General features: G+C 32.6%; 1 protein-coding gene across 2 annotated transcripts; it reads right to left on the bottom strand.

The window, feature by feature from the left end:
• Nucleotides 1–6,291: 6,291 nt before the first annotated feature.
• On the bottom strand, nucleotides 6,292–18,601 carry LOC25499712 (translation initiation factor eIF-2B subunit epsilon). Of its 2 annotated transcripts, none has more exons than XM_013595113.3 (15): nucleotides 18,034–18,601; nucleotides 16,665–16,892; nucleotides 14,920–15,234; nucleotides 14,370–14,477; nucleotides 13,729–13,918; nucleotides 12,593–12,855; nucleotides 12,039–12,150; nucleotides 10,591–10,670; nucleotides 9,451–9,693; nucleotides 9,298–9,374; nucleotides 8,573–8,664; nucleotides 7,763–7,845; nucleotides 7,446–7,517; nucleotides 6,777–6,902; nucleotides 6,292–6,653 (listed from the first exon to the last, which is right to left on the bottom strand). In XM_013595113.3, exons 1-15 carry the CDS (start codon nucleotides 18,166–18,168, stop codon nucleotides 6,609–6,611), a joined length of 2,169 nt encoding a protein of 722 aa, XP_013450567.1. In that variant the 5' UTR covers nucleotides 18,169–18,601; the 3' UTR covers nucleotides 6,292–6,608. The 2 variants fall into 2 exon arrangements, with proteins under 2 accessions (XP_013450567.1, XP_024626310.1); XM_024770542.2 differs by having other exon boundaries at nucleotides 6,359–6,653; nucleotides 16,785–16,892.
• Nucleotides 18,602–21,995: the final 3,394 nt, after the last annotated feature.

Consider the following 21,995-nt stretch of genomic DNA (forward strand, 5'->3'; position numbering starts at 1 on the left):
GAGTTTTTCTATTTACACCCCATATTTTTCTGGTTACACCCAAATTTTCTTAAAAGTTTTTTATAATACCAAAATTGTCCTTTTATATAAATTTTCTTAAAACCCTAATTTTATTCATTGTCACTGAGTTTCACCCTCTTTCACCCCACAAGCGTTCACGAACAAACAATTTGATGTTCAATATCAATCTCCATGAAAATTAAAGAGTGAATCAAAATATTTTTCATCCATACTCAATTGGATATAAGTAATTGAATTTTTTCTTCTATTTGCAAGTTTCAATTTTTTTCCTTCAACTGCACTGATGCACCGTACGATTACGGTTTTAATTTACATTGGTAAGGTTAACTTAAATTCAGTTTAAGTAGGTTCATGTAAACTACATGAACCTACTTAAACTGAGTTTACATGAACCTACTTAAACTAAGTTTACATGAACCTACTTAAACTGAGTTTACAGAACAAGGAAAACACAAAATCGCAGAACTGAGAACCCATAAGAAGAAAAAACACAATCGATTGAAGAACAACACTTGCTAACCTGATTTGCTTCGAATTTTCTTTGAAATCATGAATGGACGTGAGAAAGTATGGTTTTGAAAATCTTCGCAGAACACAATCGATCGATTGTAGAATTATGGTTTTGGAAGAGGGGTTTTGGAGTGTAACCAAGAAAGAAGGAATATGCTTTTTGAAAATCAAATTTTATGAAAGGGTAATCTTGTCATTTTGGGGTGCAACCATGATTAACTAGGATGCAAGTAGAAAAACTCAAACTTTTTCTTATTCTCATGAAATTAAATGCAAATTACATTTAATTTTCTCTTTCTTTTATTTTTTCCATAACCAGTTGCCAATGAAAATTGTTTTTACATCTTCCCATGAAACTTATTCTAAAGAAAACACAAAAAACTATGCTACAAATTCTTATGCTTTAGTTTTCTTAATAAGTGTGATTTTTGTTTTTTTGCTTATAGTAATTTAGAACGGAGGGAGTAATTACTAAATTTTGGATTCTTAAAGAGTGTCCTGGTGCACTTGTTAACAAGACCATTTATTAATTTATGATATATGAATTATTCTTGTAGAATTTAACTCCAAGCTCAATTGCATTTTTTATTTTTGTTTGACAGATTTCTAAAATTAATAATATTAAAGAATAAAAATAACATTTTGATAGGTCAAGATACCTTTAGATCACAACCATCCATTACCTTCCAAACATATCTAATGGCTACAAACTAATTTGGAGACCAAAAAGAAAAAGAAAAAAAATATTGCTCTCCTACGGTGCAAGACCCATAAGGGTCGCGTACAGGAAACGGCACCCTCAAACCACCCTTATTAGTTTTGCACTCCTCTCTTCAATACCTTTTCCGTCAACTTTCACCGGACAACCTTTTCCGCCGCCGTGGGAGGGTTGAATCAATGACGGCGCCTTCTCAGAGATGGGGCTACATTCGAATCATGTCTGGCACTATCATCGGAGGCATCCTCGGTTTCTATGTTATGCACCGTATGGAGATTCGTTACAAGGTTCAGTTGAATAATCTGAAACCCTTTTGTTTTTTCACGTTAAAGATTTTACCTTTTTAGTATTTGAAATGTGGGTTTGTTTTGTGTTGTTGATTGCAGGAGAAAATGAATGAAAGGCTGAGAAAATATGAGGATGAATTGAAGAGGAGGATGAAGAGGGAAGAGACGCTGAATGAGTTTGAGATTGAAGAATCATCTAAGTTTTGAATTTCCATTCCGTATTGTAACATTTCTTTTTGAGGTAGCCTTTCTGCTTTCTACAAATTTTTTAGAAATTGTAGAAAATTGTTTCTGTCAAAGCTGTTAAATCTTCCACCTAAGGACAAGAGATGCATAGAATATCAATATGGATTATGTTTGAGTATCATGATGTTTAAACGTGTTTGGATCAGTTTATTTTCTTTTTTGTTGAATAATAATAACAGTCGAAGAATGAAATTGCTGCTCGAATGAGAGTTGTTTTGGCTTATTGAGTCATATTATTAGACTCTTGGGCTGCATTGTGAGGTGAGTGGTTATAAAATGATTAATCCAATATTATCATAATGGGGTCGTACAGTATATAAGCAATGTTGTCAATTGCGGATAGCGAAAATTAGATGATTGTGAATATTCCACTACACAATAGTCTATAGCACCATTTTAACCGCTATTTGACACACATTTTTTACTAAACAGCATATCGTAGAACAATAGCGGCACAATGCCGCTATAGATACTATTTAACAACACCGTATATAAGAAAGGAATCTGTATCCTTTGTTGTTGTGCAGACCCTGCAGCAGCAATAATGAGGGTACGAGTAGAGTGAAAATGCATGAAAGATGGAGTGAGAGAGATGATGAGAAAGATGGAGAGGTGGTAGGAGAGGACCATCTATATCCTGAAATTGCACTCTCCTTTACTTTTCTCTACATCTCTCTTTACTCTATCTCTCCCTGAATCTTACTCTCTCGATTGTTTTATTATTTTTTAACGAAGAGATAGGGTGGGATTAAGAGAGAGATAGAGGGTGAGGAGAGAAATGGAAACAAAAAGTGAAGGAGAGGATCTAAATCCCTATATCCTCCCTATCTATCAGATTCAGATCCCTTCATTCAGTGTTCCCTTCTGCACTCTCTGCTGTAATAATCTCAATCACTGAATTAATCTAATGGCGGAGAAACAAATAGACAAATAATTAAAAGAAATCTCTAAACCCCCAAATTAACTGTAATCAAATCTTCTTGAAGATGTCAAAACATTTACCAACCTACAAAGATGTTATTTTTATTTTTTTGGATGGACTTCTTCTTTGGGACACTGATTTACTGAAGTGTTTTTTTGGGGTATGTTAGTGATCTAAAGTGTTCTTTTGGGGGTATATTAGTGATCTGCTACGGTAAGCCAGTAACAATTTCTTTATGCGTATGAATTTCTTCACGGTTGGCGACTTTTTTATGAACTTGGTAATATCATATCATAGTTGACACCATTTATTCCAACGTTGTACTTCATGTGTGCGCTTTACGTTGCTATACCATATGTGTGTGACTGTGTATATTTACAAGAGTTGAAGACGGTCTAACTGTCTTAAGTTTTTTTTTTTGAGCAAACTGTCTTAAGTATTTGTAATGCTCAAAATTTAGTAAACTAATTAAATACAGTGAATTGAACAGATGCAATATGGCTCAATGACTACCTCCATTTTACAATATAATTTCATTAATTCAATTTGAAACTTGTACATGATAGTGGTCAAGTAAACCCATAAGCCCCTAACTCAATTTTACAACTGCGATGATCAGTAGAAAACAAAGGTTGGACCATAGTTTCTTTGTTTGAGCCTTAATTGCTTCCACCTCCTCAATCAACATCACCATCAATTTATTTGCTTTAGCAAGTTTGTCTCTTGAAGCCTTACAAGAGTTGTTGCTTAATGCATTGGATTGTAGCAGTAACTTACCATTCATTGGTGAGTCAATTTATCTGTTACCATAGTAGCAGTAAAATGATGATGTAGCAGAGAAGTGAGAAGAGTTTTGTACAGTAGTTTATTCGCCATGATGTGGCATGGTTCGTGTTTCTATCCCGTCGCTGCTTCTAAAGAAGAGGCTCCCCTTTTTGTAAGATGAAGAAAGAATGTGTACAGTATGGGCGAGAGCAAAGAGATGATCTTCTCGCCAATTGTGATTGGTCTAGTTGGTAAGGAGCAAACTCAGACCCCACAAAGGTGTGAGTTCAATTTTTGATGACAGCTTTATGACTTCGTTGGTGCACAATTTATATGTACCTGTGAGCTCTTTGAACTTTATCTTCACTATTGATAGAAAAAAAATACTTGAGAGAATCCATTTCAGGGTGACACCACAATGAATACATTTCCTATCACCAAAGTATGTGGAACTCTTAATAGTCTCTCTCCTATGACTTCCTTTTTTATTTTCCTACATCGACTTCATAGTTTGTTAAGCATGAAATGCGAGATAGCCTTCACAATGAAAAGCTAGTTTAATTTCTAATTGGGATCATCCCTGTAGTAATGAGATGAATTATGTTTTCGAAATGGAAGTATATAAGAACTCAACATAAAAGTAAACAACGGAAATGGTCAGTTAATCCATAATAAAGAAGAATTATACATAGGTTCGGAAATCGGTTTCTATTGCTAACAAACTATCTCCCCCGTTAACAAATTAATCACTAATATTTGTCTAGAAAAATGTTGAGTATCTAAAGTGACCATATCACAAGTTGAAAAGTCACACCAAAAAACTTCTCTAATAGCGCAAATTAATTCCTAAGTAAAAAGAAGAGACTAATAGTAGTATTATAAGGAGTTCCCAAGTAAAAAAGAGAGCAACTTTCATAGGATTTGAGTCATCTGAATTCTGAAGTGACTATCTCAGGAGTTGAGAACCTATAGACGGACACTACTCTCATGAAGTGCACACAAAGAGCCAAATGTTCATTACTTTTTTACAAGAAGGGTCAAATATTTTTTATCAGAAAAAGAAGGGCCAAATATTCATACTACTTAGATTTATATGCATGGTTTTGCGTATAAGGCTAATGATTCAATGTTCCACCTTTTAACCAGGTGGTGTGCAAAATTATTCATATCTACGATGACTCTAGAATTTCAAGTCGTGGGGATGATATTCTATTATAAGAAAAATTAACAACATACACTGCCATATAGGTATGTCAGGGGGTGTCATGGAGTCTCGCTTTGTTCCATTTTTGCTCAATTTGTTATCACTTATGACCGATAGACACATGAGATAGACCAGTATGACTCATTAGTGGAGTTCACTTAAAAAAAAGACCCTTCTAACTACCACTTATGTCTATCTCTATCATAAATGGACAACAAATAAAGCAAAGTAAATGAAGTAAAGTCACATTGTGTTCATGCGCAAAGCCTATGGAGGGGGTGATGGATGACCAGAGTCGAACGTGTACTCTAGGATGTGCATTGCTAAGGAAGAGAATTAGAAAACGCTAAAATATTCTTTTAATTTCAGTGATAGTTAACGAAGTTTTTCTATACATATTATTGATCAAACACATCAATTTTTACAGACTCGTAACTCTTGCAAAAAAGATTTGAGGAAGTGTTTTAAGATTTTAATTGTGTCGATCGAAACTGTTTACACAAGTTTTGCATTAATGATATCAAATATAGTCCAGAGATAGTTGCCCAATAATTTGTCGACTAGATACACAATACGTGGAGTTGAATCATCTTTCAAAATCAGGTTGTTTCGTTTAGGCCCGTTTTTCTTTGGAAAATAAACATTTGATACGTATTTCAAAAATCAAATGACGACGTATTTGATATCAAAATTTTGATGTGAATATAACATTTTCTACTTAACTAATGCTACAAGTCACTATATAGGATTTGCAACAAGAAAATGGCTCATATAAAATTGAGGGTTAATTAAGTTTTTGGTCCTATAAATATCTGCAGTTTTGTTTTTAGTCCCTATAAAAGTAAACACACTTTTTAATCCCTACAAAATTTTCTGTTAATGTTTTTAGTCCCTGTTAAATTAAAATTTGTTTAGTTATGCTTAAACTTCTAAATTTTTGAAAGATTTTTTACATACATGTTCATAACATTGTAAGACACTTTTTTGTAAATTTTTTAAAATTTTTAACATGTAATGAATTAAATATATATTTTTCTAAAGCCAAATTTTCGAGAATATATTAATGAAAATTTGGACCTAATAATTTTAAGTTACTTTTTTGCGGAGGAACTTTGTATAATTCTAAGTAAGTATGTGAAAAATATGTTACAAATTTAAAAGTTTAAGAACAATTAAGCAAATTTTAATTTTACAAGGACTAAAACTATGTGTTAGTCCCTGTTAAATTGAAATTTATTTAATTATACTTAAACTTTTATATTTTTAAATAATTTTTAACAGACATGTTAAGAACATTATAATAATCTCTTTTATAAAAAATTATTATTTTTTAACATGTAATAAATTAAATATAATTTTTTTAAAATGCCGAAAATTCAAGATAAAACTAACGAAAATTTGGACCTAAAAATAAAATTTTAAGCTTTTTTTTTTATGGCGGAACCTTTTATAATGTTTTAAACAAGTAGTAAAAAATCATTAAAAAATTTAAAATTTTAAACATAATTAAACAAATTTTAATTTAACAGGGACTAAAAACACTAACGGAAAATTTTGTAGGGACTAAAAACAAAACTGCAGATATTTATAGGGACCAAAAACTTAATTAACCTTAAAATTGAATTGCAAAAGGGATTGGGTTATCGAAGATGTGGAAAACAATCATACCTTAATCTTTCTTTTTCTTCTAATAATAAAGCCTATTTATATTGGCCTTTTTTTCCTTTCTCATTTAAGGCAATTATTAAATAAAATACATGACCCAAAACTGGTGTTTCCCTAAATTGAATCCTAACTGAAAAGAACACGGATACCGTGTGAAAAGAGAATCACACTTGAATTCAAAGGTTAGATTAATGCACAAGAATCCCTCTTGAGCTCCCAAGATGACAGCACCTCGACAAATATATAGATGTCCTAGCCTCAAAATTCTTTCTACTCTTCGTCTTCATCGTCTTCTTCGGGAGCCTCTTTTAGCCACTACAGACAAGAATAAATAAATGACTCACATAAGAAAGTAATGCATCTCATGGGATAGTTGAGAAGATGCAAGTAACATAATATTAGTTTTGTATGTGTGTAAAAATAGACGAAGATACTCACTTGAATTAATGGTTGAGCTTGGTTAACAAATACTTTATCCGCCTCATCCGCGTCTTTCTTCTCATCTTCCCAACTCAAAATAGCATCTTCTTCAATAATATCCTCGTTATACATGTAGTGCAAAATCTGAAAACAGTTAAGGAGTCAAAACAAGAGGGAAAAGAGAGTCCAATGTAGTGCGAGAATATAAATCTATTGACTCCAATCATTTTACAAGTACTGTATATAGACAGCATGAAAATGGGAGATCTCAGTATAACAAAATAACTCTACTTCGTCGGCAAAGCAAGTAGGCGAGCGTGAAAATTTGTTGGACCTTCAATTGTGTTAGGGGAGCTTGAAAATTTGTTGGACCTTCAATTGTGTTAAAATCCATTTCACAACATTATTAACTCACTGGCTTTAGACAGAACAGTTGTGATTCATCTTATAAGTATTTTCCTATGACCAGAGGATATAACACTGTCTAAAGTTGAGTCCATGTTATAGTTTTTCTTTCTGAGGTGCATAAAAACATCACGCATTAAGAAGCCTAATTCATGAAATATATAAATTATTTTTGATAGTAACAGACGATATACAGCAACTTCATACTTAGATAACCTTTCTGACATGCTACCAACTGAATAAGGACAACTCAATAACCTAACCAGTAAAAGATAAGAATACCTTTGTGAACAATGGAGCAAACTCCTTCGCAGATTCCAAACATATTTCTTCAAATTTTAGAATCACTTCGATCTGGAGCAAAAAAATTGGACGTATGAGTTTGTTTGCAAAAGATAGTTTTTTTTTTTCCGAAGCCTAATAAATGAACATTGGATGATGTCATGATGATGAAATCACAATAAAAGAAGAGTGGCATAATCTCAAAAAAGATCCAGATTAAACTAAAAAATAATGCAATTGGTAATTCTTCAAATTAAAGAACACTACGCAAATGAACATGAGTAACTTCAACAAGGAGAAAGAATTAACAAATGCACCTGCTCGTCCGTATCATTCAGATAGGATGCAAGAACCTTTTTCCACTTAGTAAGTACAACATGAACATTCTGAACCAAGCCATCTGAAAAATTAATCCCAGAGGCAATAATAAAAATTAATCTCAAAGGCAATAATAAAATCATCAAGCAATCCCTGAGAGTTCAAAATATAACTATATGACCAACATATATACATGTTGGAAAGTAAGATTGGGCATGAACCACTTAGCATTACCCCACTAGGAGGAGTCAGCTCCATGGATACTAACACCAACGTACTTGTCATAAACCAAAATTTCAATAAAACCATATAGAGCAAGCGCTATTGCAGTGGTTTCAGAGAACTCAAGAATGAGATAAAACTTGAAAAGACTAGAAGTGCATTTCTGCACTCAATCCTCGAATGAATATGATACAGGTAGGATGTAAGAACCTTTTTGCATTCTGTAAGTGATTTAGCTAAAAACTTATGCCAGTGGCACACAGTTCAGCACTTAGTTGAATGACTAAACTATAGATAATACAGTAGTTACAGTCAAGTTATACTCTCATAGTGGTTTCTCTTTATATTTAATTAGGTATCCCTCTACCCCTTTCAATTCCAGTATCTTCTATTTGATTCAACACTTTCCTCACTGGAGACTCCCAGTTAATTCATGTAACCTGAACATTCTGCATAATTTGTTACTAAATATATCTGATAGGTTTTTCCCAAGATGCCAAGTTTTCCAACCATATTCTATGCCTGATAAAAAATAAATGGGAAAGATTAAAAAGACTCTAACAACAGGAATATGGATGAAAGCTCACCAGCTGAACTATGGGGCAAGTCTACAGCATACTTCATCATTGCATAAAATAAAGCTCCAGCACAATCAGCAGCTACCTTGTTGTATGACAACCTAACAAATAAAAACAATGTTTCTACAAATTAGTTCCTAGTGAATGCAGATTCAAAGTGTCATTAAACAAAAACAATCAACACATATGACGAGAACACCAGAGTCAAAGAATTGCAGTTCCAGAAAGATAACAGTTATGAACACACTCCATGAAGATGGCATAGCTTCTAGATAAAATTGAACACTGGTTCTTTAATATATTTAGATAGGGTCAGTTGAGGTTGGATGGTCTATGACTAGAGTAATGTGTGACTGTATGTAGTAAGCTTTGACTAGTGCTTGTGTTACAGTTATTGTGCACTAGGTTTCTGCTCTGTTATGTACCATAGTTCTGTTGTTTGTATCTAGTTTATTTTAAGAAAGTTAATATGTATCTATAGGATATCCTAACTCCGTTGAGTCGGTTAGTAGAATAACTGTCAACTTTGACAGTTATTATAAGTCTGTTAGCTGCTTGCACTGCCAGCTTTATCATGTTATTATTAGTTCGGACATGAAAACTGAAGGAAACTCAAGTATTTTATAAAGGCTTAACACATTCAAAAATATGTTTAACATCCAAAATACAGAGGGATCATGAAAATCAAAATAATAGACTCAATTTCAAATAATAGACATAAGTATATTACATACTTCAAAGAATTGACTTCTAAAGTCAAATGGTTTTCTTGTATGTTTTCAAGCACAGCCCTCAGAAAAGTTGCTTCAACCTGCAAATGACAGAATATTAAAAAATGAATATCCACAAAATGCAACCGATGTAAGTTTATATGTCAAAAAACTCACCTCTTTGTCAAAGTCATCTCTTAAATCATCATTGTCATCGTCATCTGAATCATTAGGATTAGGTATCAGCTCCCCAGAAGGTGGAAGAATACTGCCATCATGAATTAACTCCAGTTCATCTTCCATAGCTTTCACTGCCTCCAAAATTTTATCTTCAGTAATAGGCGCCACTGAATGCCTCCACTCTTCCTCATGGCCTCCTTCACATTTTGGCCAAACATAACCAGCCCCACCAAAACCTAGCTGATTAATAAAAGAAAGTAAAATAAGAAACAATGAATTCCCTTTAAAATGAAAATTCTATCAATCAAATCTTAGTGTAACTAAACAGAACATATCTATCACAGCATGTATCCACTACAATCATTTGCATGATCCAGCTGAATTGTTCACCAAGAAACACAAAGTATCAGCAAATTATGAGGTTGGAGTTAAGCAATCTCCAGATATATTGTTTATACACTACCAACGATACTTGAAAAATCAGATAAGATAATATATTGCGAATAAGTTTGTCAGTGCTCAGAAGAAAGACATCTCCCATATATCAGCTTCAAACTTCAATCAATATGTCCTTGTGAGCTTAGCTATGTTGGTAGGGACAACGCATAATATATGCAAGGTGGGGTTCAAACCAAGGCCACCACCAAAAAAAAAAACTTCAATCTATATACTCATGATGAAAGGAAAAAAAACAGGGATCACATAACAAAATCAACAAAGAGTTGAATTACAACAAGCACAGGTGAAATTAAAGCTAGAGGCACTCCTATCCTGTGTAGATCTGTTAGTTTAAGTGCAACAGTCATAAACTAGCCCATCTCCCTCTCACGTCAATGAAGAAAACAATGACCGAATAGAACACAGTTCTAACACAAACAGTTACTTAGTATCTTCAGGCTGGACAACTCAACCGAATAGATTTCAACAAAAAAAATAAAATTGCATTTGAACAGACAACATGTATCCAGTGTAAAAGGAAATTAAATTCTACAATTTGGTTGACGGAACCAGAAAACTTACATCTCTAAAATGTTATTTGGCAGTAACAATTATATTAAATATCAACAGAAACAAAATGACAGCAGTAAAGCTAAACAATGGTCAACAACATAAATTAAGAAGCTTTCTGGAACAAACCTCTGAAGCAGGGGTAAAATGTCCATCCAATAATTCAGAAGCAGTTTCTCCATCTGACTTATCCACTGTGCTGGTGATGGCTGCATAAATGAAAATGGTAACTGAAAGCTATATATATGCATTTAACCTATCCACATACAAAAAACATATCCACATCCACACATAGTATAATGAAAATAAATTTACTTACAACTCAATGGAGGATAGCATGAAAATCAAGTAATGTGTTTTTTTAGGACCTAAATTTTTATCAAATACCAGTTACAGTTAAGGACCTCGACTTTATTAAATATAAAATATATTTTTATAAATTAAATGATGAAAAGGCAAAAATATCAAACTTGATAAATGAAAATGGTTTATAATAACAAAATACATGGTATATATGTCTTCCAACTCCCATTCTTTTTTTAAATGATAAATATTTTTTAAATGTTATGCACTTATCGATGATCTGAACACTTTTTCCTCAGAAAAACTAGAGAAAGAGGAAGACTAAGAAAAATTGTATGAGACCGTTCATTCAAAAGGACTCGAATCTATACAGCATCTCTAAATTGGATTTTGAAAACCATACAAGAGAGGTTGACCCATGTACTCAAGCCAACAAAGTTAGAAAATGTTTCAATAGTGACTATTTCACTTTCAAAAACATGCTGACTTACCAGAATTAGCTAAACAATTACATCTCATTCAACAACAGTTTGACCAAAACACTAATGCAATTGTTTTTCAGAACTTTTACTAATGCAATAATCCAATTCTTTGCAAGAAAAAAATCTTTAGGCAAGCTGATAGAACCCATAAATTTGAAGGTAACTCTGTATTATTTAACTGGAAAATGATGAGCTCAAAGCTCTTACAAAGATGAAAACAGAAAACTGAGAGGATAAACCAGAGTTAAGCTCCTAGACCAGAGAGAACTTCTCTCCTAAACAACTCTTAAGAAACTTTCTGACTGCTTCACCCTCTAGGATTCCCTCTGTTTAATAACTGAAATTCTTCCTTGATTCCAATAATTATTCTAAATGTTTGTGTTCCCACAGCTTCTACAGGCTTCTAGAAGCTGTACTTGTGTGGATTGGGCCCAGTAATTGGGCCAACACATGTACAGGAACTCAGGGTTCTCTCACAAGCATTACATAAATTTATTCCAATCCAAAATATTTATAAAAGATTCAGTGTATGCACCTGGGTATCTCTTTTTATTTTATTAGAATTAAACAAATCAAGTCTTCTTTAAAACCAAAACAACTAATCAAGCTCAAAATACATGTTTGAAGAATTAAATACCACCAATTCATTCAGTTCTAAGGAAAGAAAATCTTCCTCACTATCAGCCAGGCAATATTTCATATGCTAGCAGCAATATCTCATTTCCAATTGCTAATAATGTAATTCAATAATAATAGGGCACAGTCAAAAGCTTTATGAAAATTCAGCAATACCACTAGTACTATCAGCATATTCAAGCTCTTCGTCGCTATCTTCCTCAACCGGCTGCTGTAGTAGAGATACTTGTGAATAAGGAGGAACAACAAACTCCTGCCCAACTACAACCTGGAAACATGGAAGACAACTAAGTCCCTATATTTCCATCTTACGAAGAATAACTGGAAAAAAGTATCTATATTCCCATTTAAGGAGAAGAAAAAAAACAGAAATAAACAAGCACGGAGAATTTCACAAACATCTTACATACACTTAGGATCATCAAACGTGAAATAAATCACTAGATTGTTATATGTACAGCAGCATAAGAAAGAAAATTATGACCACTAATAATGGTTAATATATTATAATAATACTAAAATACTAAACCCAAAAATTAAAGGCTTCAATTATTCTCAAGCATCAACTAAAGCATATAGTTTAAAGGATATTGATACTTAGATTTAGTGACCACCTGAATATTGTGGTGAAGTGTGAAAAATTTCAAAGCAGTCCAAACATATGAGAAACATGAAGGATGGAAAGTATGCGTACTAAAATTGTATCAAACCTTAAAAGACAGCACAACACCAGGTTCCAGAGCAGATCCTGATTTCATAATCACCCCCTCACATACAATGGCATGCCTAAGTTCACAGCCATCTTCTATGGTGACATTGTCCCATATATAGCATCCCTCTATGTGTACATTTGACCCGATTTTGCATCCTATTCCGACGACGGAATTTAAAATCTTCGTGTTCTTGCCAATTTTGGTGCCAGATCCTATAACAGAGAATGGGCCAACAACAGCTGATTGTGCTTGCGAAATATCTGATAGGGGAGAAAAGAATTTGTCAAAACTTCATACATTCAATTAAGGGTTAAATATGTTCGGTCCCTATAAAATTGGGACCTTTTAAGTTCAGTCCTTACTTAATTTTAATAGTTTTTTTAGTCCTTAAAAAAAAAAAAATCTGCACTCAGTATTAGTCCCTCCTCAATTCAAATTTGTTTAATTTATGCTTAAACTCTTGAGTTTTTAAACAATTTTTTGCAGACGTGTTAAGAACATTACTAAAAGTTCCTCTGCAAAAAATTGTCGCAAAATTTGATTTCTACGTCCAGATTTTGTTAATTTTATCTTTAACTTTTGCCGTTTTAAAAAATTCATATTTAATTCGTTTCATGTTAAAAAAATCTAAATTTTGGTAGATGAACCTTTCATAGTGTTCTAAACTTGTCTTAAAAACATTGTTCAAAAATTTAAGAGTTTAAGGATAATTAAACAAACTTTGTTTTAAGTTGTAACAGGTACTAAAATTAGAAGTAATTTTTTTTTTGTAAGGACTAAAAAACCTATTAAAATTAAGTAAGGACTAAACTTAGAAGTTCCCAATTTTATAGGGACCAAAAACATATTTAACCCTTCAATTAATGGAAACAACACAATAGGTAAAATTAGTTTTGACCCAGCAATCTACAAGGGTGATACGATAATTACTTTCTTTATGAAATAATACAATAATTACTTGCTGACTAAATCTTTCAGAAAAATGAAGTTTATATATAATGAACAGCATGAATTAAGCAAACAGGAAAACATATAACTGGAAACTAGAGCCAATATAAGCTTGCCATTTTATCATTTAATGTTATAAACTTCTCACCAACACACCCAATCAACACCAAAACTTTAATCCATACCTGAGCCACGGTATATTCCCTGTCTTTCAAGCTTAGTAGCTGTGTTGCCAAAATTCATAACATCTGGTACCAGTGGATATGTCCATCTATGAATTATATCCTTGCTGACAGTGTCATAGCTTCGGAAATTATCAATCCTTGCAGCATAATCTGCGCGGATTTCATGAACAAAAATTTTGTATCCCATTATCTGAAAGAAATATAAGGTAATGTTGATGAGGTGCATACAGAATGCTAAAATCAAGAATAAGTGCCACAAAAGAATATATTGGAAAATAAATGATGAGCTTTAGGACATGTGCAAAAAACAAAAGATATTTTCTAAATCTAAATGTCCAATGCAAGTCCATAAACTGTTGAAGTGTTTCAGTACTGATGTAAAGTTTATCAATACGAAAGAGCATTCAATTTTTTAAACTGATGTACAGTTTATCAATACGAAAGAGCAATCAATTTTTTAAATGTTCTCAACAAACAAGGCACCTCAGACGAAATGTAGGTCTACCTGTAAGAGATAAACAAGTAGATCTTTTTTCACGCAAAAGGATAAGCTTTTTCCATCTATTAAAAAGGATAAGCTGATTCAAAAGGACTTACGAAACAATAATTCATGACAGTTCAACATGTGGAAGAGAAATTACATCATCAAGAAGCAGTCCCTTGACAAAATGACGCCGAAGATGTTGGTAGTCAAAATTGTCTGTAAATAGGCTAAGGACTTCCGGCGAGCAGATGTCAATGTAACAATCCTGCAGAAAAGAAATCATTCACTTAATGACCTCAGAAAGTTTCATAAAGCTTCTCAGGAGGGAGATATGACCAAACAAAGTAGCATTAATAATAACAGTAACTAGCTCTGTAATCAACTGACAATAAACTTCAGATAGTAATAAATCATTGACTCATTTGGGAATCAAACAATTATTTCCTAGCATAGCCCAATCATGAGGTTGAACTGACAATAAACATCACAGGTATTTTTTTTTAGGAGAAAACATCACAGGTATTGTTAACTGAGCCTGAACTAAACTGCATGTTATTTTCATGGTCATGAATATCTAAAAATACATAAATACATGCATTTGGTCCAATAATAATTCTTTTACGAGTACGTAGCCGCAAACCAATTACTCTTTAGCATGAAGTTAACCTGAAAGCAAAGCAGAAAGATATGAAAAAAAGGGACTCAACCTGCTTGTCATGGTGCAGAGAGAGGGAAGGATTATCAGCAAGCAATGAATTTTCAAGATGTAGAGTGCCTTTTGAGAAGTCTGCTTTATCCTCGTAATACAAAAGTTGCTTGGAATTAGGATCAATAGCCATGAAAATTTCATCGGTACCAAGTCGAGACTGATGGATAGCTGGATGAGTTTTGGACCGTTTAATAACCATGGTCATTACAGCATTACTATCTTTCTTCTTCCTTTCTTTATGTTCTAAAAGTGCCTGAGTAAGCGACATGTTGCTTACAGTATCTCCACTGATAAGGACAAAGTCTCCTTGTATCTTCAAAATAGAAAATTATCCAATAGTGTTACTACACAAAACTAAATTAGTAAAAACGTGAAAAGAAACTACATTAATAATCACTACTCAGACAGTCACAAACAACAACAGCATGATGTGTAAACTGTATTAACTATTTTAAATAATTCACCAAATTATAAAAACAATTTACTATGACACATGTAAGGTTCTGATTGCTTCCTTGTTCCTCTAAAGAACCAATAGAACAGAGCATACATAAATTCTCATCATACAGCTATGCTGCTACTACTAATGAAACAAGAGGTGAGAATGACTTATTATCTTTTACAAGACCAAAATCTGTTTATTACAAAAACAAAAAAAGAGAACTCAATTCTAAGAAAGCCATAACCTTATCTAGACTAGGAGGTAGCTAGGGTTCTTTACATGTAAGAAGACACCTCATCTTAAAAGCTTGGAAGCCCAAATACTTCAAAAATGAAAGTATTGTTTCCTAACATGCATTTAATACCGATATGGGTCTGATATGTACCTAGAATATGTACCCAGAAAGTATCCAATATTTTTTATTCTTACTAAAAATATTCCCCTCAATACTCCTCAGGTACATCTTCGAAACATATTATCAACTAAAGACATTATTGCCATCCAGATAAGATACATCTTTAATGCATCTTACTAAATACTAACTAAAGACAAAAAATTATGTTTTTGTGACACATTCTGTTAGGAGCCAAGAGATTCCAAAATTCTCTAGAAGGAATAGGGACCACTAAGTTTATGCAGCAGTTAGTAGTTAGAGAGGGAAAGGCTGGAAATTAGTAGTTAGTAGCAGCAAGGGAGATTACAAATACTGTTACCCCCATGTTTGGGATCCATTCATTTTGATTGATCATGATAAAAACTGTATTCAGTTGGAAAAGGGAAATTCTCCCTTGCAGAAAAATCCCTGCATGTGTTTCTTTGATTCTTTCTCTCTAAAATCTGATTTTTTACCCAGCGGAGCCAACACATTCATAGTAGAAATAATATATTCTGATACAGATGTGAAAAACATATGTCACTAAGCCTATTGTTGGATGATCACAATTACTTGTGATCATCATATATTAACTATTAAAATATTAAAGTATTAATGAGCAACAAATAAGTAATGCAAATGTATTTTGTTAGCATATCTTAGCCATTCCTTGATTTTCAAAAAAAATTCTTTAATCCTTAAATCAGTGTCATATTGTACCCATATCATACTATGTATCCTGGTTTCTTAACTGAAAACCAATTCTAACCAAGAACACAACAACCATTGTTCAATACAGACTTCAAATTATAATATCAACTTTTAAAGTCTTACAATACATGTGAATTACCAATGTAGCATATTTACAATAGCTAGAAATTTTCAGACATAAGTTGAAATTGAAGAACGAAATGAAGAAAATACATACCACATTGCGCTCGTATATAACACGCAGTGCATCTCCAGCACTGACACAATTTTGAGACTCAATAGTTGTTACAGTAAAATTAGGTTGATTAAACTCAGATTTCTCCAAATAGTTAATCACCTGCTTCGCATGAGCACAGCAGAAAACAAAAACCTCTTCTACACCAGCTGATTCAAGCCATGTCAATGTGTAATTTATCATTGGAACATTCGCCAATGGCAAAAGCACCTTAAATCAAGAAACAAATAAATATATCAAAATTCAAATAAAAATAATGAATTAATGTTAATGAGTAATTTATAATCGAAGCATTCACCAATGGCAAAAGCACCTTAAATTAACAAACAAATAAGGCCTTGTTTAGATAAACAGCTTATTTGCAGCTTATAGCATAAGCGCTTATCATGATAACCACTTATGTATAACCTATTTCTATATCAAAAGTAAATTAAGTTAAATTGTTTTTATATAAGCTATAAACTGTTTTCATATGGTGAACTGATGACAATAAGCTGAAAACAGTTTTTAAACATGTCATCAGTTATTTCCATAAAGCCTCACAAAATTTATGTCATTACATAAGCTCAAATAAGTAAATCCATGTTCTTATATATGAATGTTGAAATTGTTCTTATATATGAATATGAATGCTGAAACGAACAACGACAACAACAACAACAAAGAAGGCTTTTCCGACTAAGCGGGATCGGCTGCATGGATCAAATTACGCCATAATATTCTATCATAAACCATATTTCAGTCCAACTTATTAATTTCTAAATCTTTCCTAATAGGTTCTCTTATAATTTTTCTCGGTCTTCATCTGCCCCTAGTGATCTGACAATCCTCCATCTGATCTACTCTCCTAGCTACATCTATACATGCCCAAACCACCTACGCCTATTTTCAACCACCTTTTCTACTATAGTTGGTACTCCAACTCTCTCTATCTAATATTGTCATTTCTAATCCTATCCCATCTAGTCTTACCACACAAATGTTCAAATTAACCAATGTGAAATTTATCATCGCAACAATCACCAATGGAAATAGCACCTTAAATTAACAAATACACTGTAGCACCTACACTTTTGATCACCGACACATATGATTACATTGAATGATGTAATTTTCTTTTCAAATTATCATCAGTGTCGTGCCAGTGTCATATCAATGTCAGTGTCTCGTGTCAGTGCTTCATAGATATATCACATTTCAAAAACTCAAAACAAAAACAATGAATTCATAAATTCAACCAAAAATAATGAATAAACGCATCAAAATTCAACAATTCAAGCAAACAATAATGAATTCATGTTAACCATGAACGAATATTGCAAGAATCAACAAAAAAAAAAATAGAAATTACTTTGGGGCGTTCAAGAGTGATAGGTCTAAACTTGGTAGTAAAACTATCAGCTAACAGAATCGCTTGTAACGGAACACGAACAAGCTCGTCGTGATCCTCTGAAACCCTAGCAGCGCTTTTCTTCGGTGCTCCCATTTTCTTCTCAACAATTGCAACAATGAAGGAAAAAATTCGATGCTAAAATTTTGATTTCGATTTTTCGAGATTCTTCAGTGTTTGATTTTTCAGTGAAGAAATTGAATCGCAGGAACTGAGGAGAAGTGTGAACGTCGGAGATTAAGTGTGCCGCCGGAGGTGAACGGCGGCGTGGGTGGTTCGAACGAGAGAATCACGATGGTGAAATGTTTTTTGGGATTTCTGGGAAATAGGTGGTTATAGCTTTTTGGTAAAACTACTCCGCCCCTGTTTGGTTCTGCGGCGTTTTTCACTGCAAACAGGATTTCATAGCATTTTAAAAAGGATGTTTGGCAATCAGTTAGAAACGTGATTCTTCCTTTCAAAATCGATTACAGGTGAAGCTTTTGCGTCTGGCTACAATCGATTTTATGGAAGTCATATGATAATATTTTACAGCTTTACCCTTTTCATCATGCGCTGATTTCTATCTGTTATATGCTACAGTGCCATTGTTTAGAGGTTATTGACGAGGAAAATAATGGACTTTTTGGTAGTAATAAAAAATAAATGATTGAGAAAATATTACCAAAATAAATGAATGAGAAAGTTGATCTACATCTTCAAACCCATTTTAGTAATTTCCACCTCCGAAATCAATTTTGACACAAAATATCCAAACATTATCTTACATGCAAATCACTTTAAGTTAAACTCAATTTTAATCAAAATTAATTCTCACTGCCGCATAACCAAAGACACGTCCGTCAAACTTTACTTTATTACCTTCGATAGTTGCGCACCGATTGTCGAACACTATTTCGTAGTTATTTTTTTCGCAATCATTTTTATCATTTTGATTTATCCATGTCGATTTTTAAGATTCAAATAAATGTTTTTTTGGGCTATAGGTGGCTATAATTTTTTTTTAATAGTAATTTTTTTAAGAAGCTAAAATTGAATATTAATAATCAAACCTCTTTAGTCTTTACTTACCTCGTTTAAAGAGAAGTAAAAAGAATAATCAAGTTACATCAGAAACAGAAACCGGTAAGAATAAAAATAAAATATCATTACAATAAATTTAAAAGATTAGTCCGCCACAAATCATAGTTAAAAGCAAGATTTTTGTGCTTTGTTTTCAACCAACTATTAGATTGAGCCTTAATATTGTCAAGCAATTGATGAATAGTATTTTGTGAATTCTTGAAGCTTTTTGCATTTCTTTCTTTCCATAAAACCCAAGGTGAAGCAAACCACACTAAACGAATAATATCTTTCTTGTGTTTTAAAAAGTCTTCGAAGGAACCAAACTGAGCTAAATGAACTGAAATATTAAGCGACATAACCAAGACGAAGCCTAACCAATCGTACACAACAAACCAAAGTTGACAGAAAAAATCTCAATGAAAAAGAAATAGATAAACATTGTCCTCTAGATTACCACACCCCCACACATTGTTGAGAAGTATCCAGAAGAACACCTCTCTCCACCACAAGGTATTTTGAATAGGATCTTATATAAAAAAATTAAGAGATATTTGTTTTGAGAAAAGTATGTTATTTTTATTATGTTAAATATATTTAATGGATTTTTTATTTAGAAAATCTAAGTTAGTGAATGTTAAATTTTGGCTCTATGTTGCTCATAATAATTTTATTAATTATTCAACCCTAATTTTTGTACTCCGTGTAATTTACCAATCATGTTTCGTTAAATATGCGACATCGTCGCTAAGCAATCTTATATTATTTCAAAAATTATTTTTAACCCTTATATTGCTGAAGAGCATCAAACCAGGTATATGGTGAGAGTGAGTCGAAAATAATTATGAATTAAATGAATGAACATGAACAATTGTATTTTTAACAAATTAGAGGGCTCATTATGAATTAGTGAAGCCCTTTGAGTGATATCTGAATTTGAAGTGGCAATAATACATGTATTTTTTTTTAATAAGTTAAATTAGTCCGCCAAAATTGACACCGTGTAGAATCGAACATGAAACCTTGAAGAATAGCACACTCAGACTCAAATAAACACTACCATACCAACCCAAGTGGGTTCAAAGAACAATACATGTTATTTACTTATTTGTAAAAAAATATATAATATATTGTCTAATTTCTTAATAGGTGCTCATTAAACACATTGAATTTCAACATTATTTAACTGAAATTTGAATGCAATTTATATTTAGGTCATGTTAAATTGTGCCTTTAGGTACAAGTTAAAGAACTTAGAATGAAATTAAAAAATAAGTTTTATATTGAAAAGCCTAAAAAGATTGTGGCATTTAGCCTGGGTAAGTGAAGTTTTTTCCCATCATGGGAAAGTTTGATTTTTACCATTAGATTAAAGAGGTGTATTGATCTTATCATGGTCTACCTGCACTTTATTCATCCTTTAGATCTAGAATTCTATTCTACACGGGAATGAAATGATTTTCCTCCCCTATCTCTTCCATGTCCCCCCCACCACCACCAGCAGCACCACCACCACCACCAAATAAAAGCATTTACTTCCATCATTCTGGTTTCACCCAGCCATCATCACCATGAACATCACACACATAAAACACCAACAACAACAACTTGTTAAACCCATAACGATTTGTTCAAAACACATTTGTGTTGTTTTCTATCTTCAGTTTGTCTTTCTCCTTACAAAATCTCTTGTGAATCATTAAAGAAAAGTTGTTAAAGATTAAATGATTCGTTAAAGGTCAAAGATTAAAAGATTTCTTGCGTGTGTGTTTCTTGCAATAATTTGAAGTAATAAAGAAAAGCTATTAAAGATTAAAGATTTGTTTTCTATTTTTGAAACATTAATCAAGTCTGCTAATTTGAGCAAAGTCCAAGATCTGGAAATGGAAGATGAATACACTGTGATGGGTCAAGATCCTCTCCATTTATAAATTTTTCCATTTGTTGCAATTTGGAGAGAGATAGACACAAAAAATAAGTGATGGGTCCTATCACTAAGTGGGTCCCACCATCATTAATTATTTTTTACTTTTTATGTGTCTTTATCTCTCTAAATAGAACAAATGGAAAAATTTATAAATGGAGATGATATTGACCCCACTGTGATGGTGAGTTGCTGGTTGTGGTTGGAGGAGAGAGAATTGTTAGTGAAGATAATGTGAAAAAAATTCAATGTAGGGAGAACATGATAAGAGTGTGCTCTTTATTTAATCAAATGACTATGATCAACTTTCCCATCATGGGGAACTACTTCCCTTTCCCATACTAAACCTCACCTGAAAAGATAGTTTTTGAAACTTTTAAATTCAAAAAAGTACATATAAAGCCATATTTTAAAAAAGTATATATATCTGGCAATTTTTTATTATTATGTAGGGAAAAGTTTTTTAGATAAAGGCTATGTTTGATAAAAAAATCAACAGATATTAGATGAATTTATAGCTGATAACAAATATACTAAATGAAATGTTTGGAGAAATTTTGGTTTAATTAGCCGTTAAATATGAAATAAAATAACATGTATCTTTAATCTTTTTTTTTTTAACAAATCAAAATGAGATTTCATAATAAACACGGTGATATATCCTGCACAAGGCATGCAAAAGGATGACCACCAGCAAATATTTACAAAGCCACATGTCCTTATTGAAAAAGCAGCAGCAGAAAACAGTAAATAAATTACAGCAAAACTCCCATACAGAGTAACAAATGTTGCCACTAATCAGTATAGCTATAACAGAAGGATGTCTGCTTTGATTTTAACCAAAGTAACAAATTTAGTTTAACTTTTTCGATAAGGGTAACAGAAGTAGAGGCCGTGTTTTGGAATATACGGGTGTTCCTTTCCTTCCAAATTACCC

This window comes from Medicago truncatula, chromosome 7, assembly GCF_003473485.1.
Source record: "Medicago truncatula cultivar Jemalong A17 chromosome 7, MtrunA17r5.0-ANR, whole genome shotgun sequence".
In the NCBI taxonomy this organism is placed as follows: Eukaryota; Viridiplantae; Streptophyta; class Magnoliopsida; order Fabales; family Fabaceae; genus Medicago; species Medicago truncatula.